This window comes from Psammomys obesus, unplaced genomic scaffold, assembly GCF_907164565.1.
Source record: "Psammomys obesus unplaced genomic scaffold, mPsaObe1.curated_primary_1811, whole genome shotgun sequence".
NCBI classification, from domain to species: domain Eukaryota; kingdom Metazoa; phylum Chordata; class Mammalia; order Rodentia; family Muridae; genus Psammomys; species Psammomys obesus.
The window spans coordinates 3739696-3744723 of NW_026596109.1; the positions used below are offsets into that span (position 1 = coordinate 3739696).

Genomic DNA, 5028 nt, shown 5'->3' on the forward strand with positions numbered 1-5028 from the left:
AAAGAAAGAAAGAAAGAAAGAAAGAAAGAAAGAAAGAAAGAAAGAAAAAAGCAGCATTATTTCAGGCTGAAGAGGGGAGTGAGCATAGCAGAAAGACTATGGAAAGAAAGATAAAACCATAATTATTATTATTAAGACACAGATTACCACTGAGAACAGAAACAACAACATACACATTTCAGTAATAACTTTAAATATCAATGGTCTCAATTCTTTAATCAAAGACATAGAGGATAGATAAAGAAACCAAATCCATTTCTCTGCTGCCTATAAGAAACACATCTTAGTCTTAAAGATAGGCACCACTTTAGAATAAAAAGATAGAAAAAAATATTTTCACCAAATGGATCTAGGAAGCAAGCATGTGTCACTATCCTAATATCTAGCAAAACAGACTTTACACTAAAGCTAATTAGAGCAGATAAAGGGGCAGACTTTGTTCTAATCAAGGCAACAATTAACCAAGAAAAAACTGCTGTCTTAAACATATGTGCCCCAATCTTAGGGGAGCCCAATTTCATAAAAAATATATTACTGAAATTATAGACACAGATTAGCATCAATCTATTAATAATAAGCGATTTCAAAACCTCACTTTTCTCCAACAGACAGGTCATCTGTAACAAAAACCACCATATCATACGTCAAATGAATTTAACAGATACCTACAGAATATTCCATTCAAACACCAAGGAATACACATTCTACTCAGCACCACATGCAAGTTTTTCTAAATTAAACCACATCCTGGAACACAAAACAAATCCTTACAAATTCAAAAAGATTAAAATCACTCCTTATATCCTATCCGACAAAAATGCAATTAAATTTAAAATTGTAAATAAAAAACTCATGGAGATTGCTAAATAATGAACAGGCCAAAAAAATTTTAATTAAGAAAAATAAAAAAGAAGCTTTCTGGAACAAAATGAAAATAAACACAACACAACATAACAAAACTTCTGGGACACATTGAAAGCAGCTAGCTTTATAGCTCATTTATAGTTCTAAATGAATACATTTAAAAAATCAAAAAAAGCACAAATAAATGGATTAATAATGCAACTAAAAAAGCTGAAAAAATAATAACAAACAAAATCCAAATCCAGTCAATGGCAAAAAAAAAAAGAAAAAAGAAAACAAAAAACAAATATAAGCAGAAATCAATAAAATAGAAAAAAGAAAACAATACAAAGAATCAACAAATATAAGAGCAGGTTCTTTGAGAAGATAAACAAAACTGACATACTTTTGACCTAACAAAAAAAAAAAAAAAAAAAAAAAAAACGAAGAAGAAGAAGAAAAAGAGAAAGAAAGAGGGCTGGAGAGATGGCTCAGATGTTAAGAACACTGTCTGTTCTTCCAAAGTTCCTGAGTTCAACTCCCAGCAACCACATAGTGACTCATAACCACCTATAATGAGATTTGATGCCCTCTTCCTACCTGCAGACAGAATACTATATAAATAATAAATAAATGCATTTTTAAAAAACAGAAAGAGAGAGAAAAAAAGAAAAAGATGGACCAAAATTAACCAAATTAGAAATGAACAGGGAAACATGGACATATTCCCATTCATAATAGCCTCCAAAAAAATAAAATACCTACGGATAAACCTAACCAAGTAAGTGAAGGGCCTCTACAATGAAGACTTTAAACCTCCAAAGGAGATAAAGACACTAGACAATGGAAAGACATCCCATGCTCATGGGTTGATAAAACTAGCATCATGAAAACAACTGTTCTACCAAAAGCTATCTCAATCAAAATCCCCATTTCACTCTTTGCAGAAAAAGAAAGAAAAAAAAAAAAGCTCTCCTAAAATTCACATGGAGCCACCAAAAAAACAAACATAACAACACAACAACAACAAATCCTGAATAGCCAAAACAATCCTGGAAGGGAGGGTGGGGGACACAGCTGGAGGAATTACCATTCCAGATCTTAAGATATATTACTGAGCCACAGTAATAAAAACAATATGGTATTGGCACAAAAGCAGACAGTGGAACAAAACTGAACACCCAAACATGAGCACAAATAACTTCAGCCCCTAACAGATGACAAGGACATCAAAAACATGCACTAGAGAAAAGAAAGATCTTAAACAAATGGTTCCAGGAAAACTGAATGTCACATGCAGAAGAATGAAATTAGAGCCATCTCTACCATCTTGAATAAAAAACTAACTCCAAAATAGATCAAAGACCTAAGCCAAAAACCTGAAACACTGAAACTACTAGAAGAAAACTTGGGCAGTGCACTATACAGTGTTGGTATATGAAAGGGCTTCTTGAATAAGACTCCATTTGTCCACTAGTTAATTACCACAAGGCTCTAACATAATTCCCAGCTCATGGAACATGTTGGCTCTTCTTTGCCAGAGAGTGTCACTTCTCATACTATTCACAATGTCCCTGCAAAGTGTTAGCATTAACTCATGGAACAGATGAGAGAACGGAATATAGTGGAACTATCTTCTTCAAGGCTGCAAACACTAATAAAACACAGATATGCTGGGATACAACCCAGCTCCTTCTCACAAGTAACTGCTTTTTCTCCCAAATGTTAAAGTGAGATAGATGAGAAACTGGAAGTAGGGATTAATTTTCCTCAATTGAGTTAATTTAGCCCCTGTCCTGGTTTAGTTTCAGTCATGATAAATACCATGGCTAAAAACAACTTGGGGTAGAATGGGTTATTTCAGTTTACAGGTTACAGCCTATCACTAAGGGAATTCAGAGCAGGAACTCAAGACAGGAACCAGAAACCTGGCAGCCAGAGAGATTGCTTAGTAGTTAAAAGCACTGCCTACTCTTCCGGAAGACCAGAGTTCAATTCCCAGCACCCACATTGCATCTCACATGCAGGTTAAGCTCCAGTGGATCCAGTGCCCTCTCCTCTCTGTGGGCGCTGCACAAATACAGTGCACATACATACACACAGGTATATACACTCATACACATAAAATAATAATAATGATAAACCTAACACCTCTTTAATAAAAAGGTACAATGCCATGCAGACGAGACTGTTTTCAAATTGGCCTCTACGCCTAAGTTTCCAGCTCAAGGGATTCAGGTGTTTGAACAGCTGATGTCAATTACTGTAGCAAACTTAGGCATCTAGATCAGATGGACACTTTCTCTTGCTTGCTATCCCTACCAACTGGCCCTAGGTCTTCCAACCTTTCTGTCTCCTCAACTGCACAAGCTGTGGGCACTTTCTCCATTCCCTTGACCTCCCTTTTGGTTGCCCTGGGGTTTGGGTCCGTTACCTGCCTCGCCTTCTCTGCTCTGTGGGCTCTGGTTCTCAACAGAGGATCTTCCTGCTCCGTGGCTGCCCGCTTTGTTATCCCCTCCTGCACGCTAACCTCCTACATGCTGACGGCTGACTAAGCTCCCAGGGATCATTCATCTGTGAACATCTTTACCAGAGCCTTGCTTTGTTTGTAATTTCAGCTTTCACCTCTCTCTCTCTCTCTCTCTCTCTCTCTCTCTCTCCCAAATCTTTCATCCTGTTCACTTCAGTTCCTTCAGCCATCTCTCGATGCCTTTTCTGGACCACGTGCTTCAGAGCTGGGCCTGCAGCTCTGCTGTCACCATTTATCTTCAGTGATGGTAATGACATGCAAAGATGAACCCAGGTTCAATTAAACACAACTCATCTTAGTGACCCAAAAAGGCTTTCGGGAGGCGTTTAGGTGCTTCCAATATCTAAGAACTGATCATCAGAAAATAGGAAGGAAATCCACGGGGAGAGGATGGCCGGAGCGAAGCAGGCTAGTACACTTTGGGGTAAAGTCATGGCGAGTCCTTTACCGGGTGCCTCAAGTGTGCCGCTGGCTAGGAGAGGCGAAAGGAACCGGAGGCAGCCGCCATTCAAGCAGGAATCACATGTTGCATGTTAGTTTAAATCTATGGCTGGCTGTCCTGTCAAGTGACAGGGCTGTCGACTTGAGCGATGCTTGGTAAGTGAGTGTGAGCCTTGAAGAGGAAGAGAGTTGGGCTTGCTTTCGGCTATCCAGCCCGGGAAAGAAGAGGATGAGTTGGGGTAGAAGCCTCGCTGGGAAGCAGGAATGGTTTCAGTTTCAGCAATTGGAGTGTGGAAGGTTTTTGCAAAGGGCAGGCGGGTGATGAGCTTTGGATGCCAGTCTTGTGTTATTATTATACGTGACAGTATAATAAGAGAAGAGAAAGGACAGGCACGGCTGAGAAGCTTCTGCGAGTTACAGGCCAAGTCCTGGGACGCAGGGAAAACCCACGACACCAGCGCTGTCCTGGGCCACTGAGGTCGTGGTCCAGAGTGCTGCCCGCTTTGGCCTTACCCGGCTGAGACTGTTCATTGGTTGGTTAAGAGGACCTACAGTCCTGTAGCAGCTGATCAGAGGAGCGGCAGCCACCTCGCCCCGCAGCCAGCCTGTTGCTTGGCAACTGGTTTGCTTGGCTCCCGGAGCTGACACTGTCTTTCACTGTGAGGTAGAAACAGAACTTGGTCAGCGCTGTTTTGGAGCTCGCCCTTTCCGTTCTGTCTCCGCCTGCCAACAACACTGGCTTTTCTCAAGTGGTGCCCCAAGTTTGTCTCGGGGTGAGACAAACTTGCTGGTAGTTAGACAGCACACATAGGAAGTACCCCAGTCTTCCTTCGAGAAGTCTCCGCTTGGAGAAGTCAGAGGTGCAGGGGAAAAGCCACGATTAAACCCTAAACTTAACAATCATTTAACTGGGCAGTGAGTAACTGTTAACCAGGGGTGAGGGAATGACCCGAGACCCCAGTCAAGAGCTCTGCCCTGAGTAAAACTGAGTAGGTCCGGGACAAGTGCCCATCAGCTTGTCCCATCAGCCTCGCCATGTACTCCAGAGCTTACATCTTGCTGCAAAGAGACTGGCTGGAATTTCAACACAACCCAATGAAGGTAAGTGCAGATTTGTCCCCAGAAACTAGAAGATCATTTCTTTCTTTTCTTTTTTTGTTTTTTGATTTTTTTTTTTTTTTTTTTTTTTTTTTTTTTTTTTTTTTTTTTTTTTT

The 5028-nt window shown here is 40.4% G+C and overlaps 1 protein-coding gene across 1 annotated transcript in view; it reads left to right on the plus strand.

Moving 5' to 3' along the window:
* The first annotated feature begins 4849 nt into the window (after positions 1-4849).
* The window catches only part of Ube2u (ubiquitin conjugating enzyme E2 U), a 60482-nt gene continuing 60303 nt past the window's right edge, over positions 4850-5028 (plus strand). Inside the window, exon 1 of the mRNA XM_055628732.1 lies at positions 4850-4915. Within this exon, the coding sequence (XP_055484707.1) occupies positions 4850-4915 (66 nt within the window). The remainder of the gene's footprint in view (positions 4916-5028) is intronic.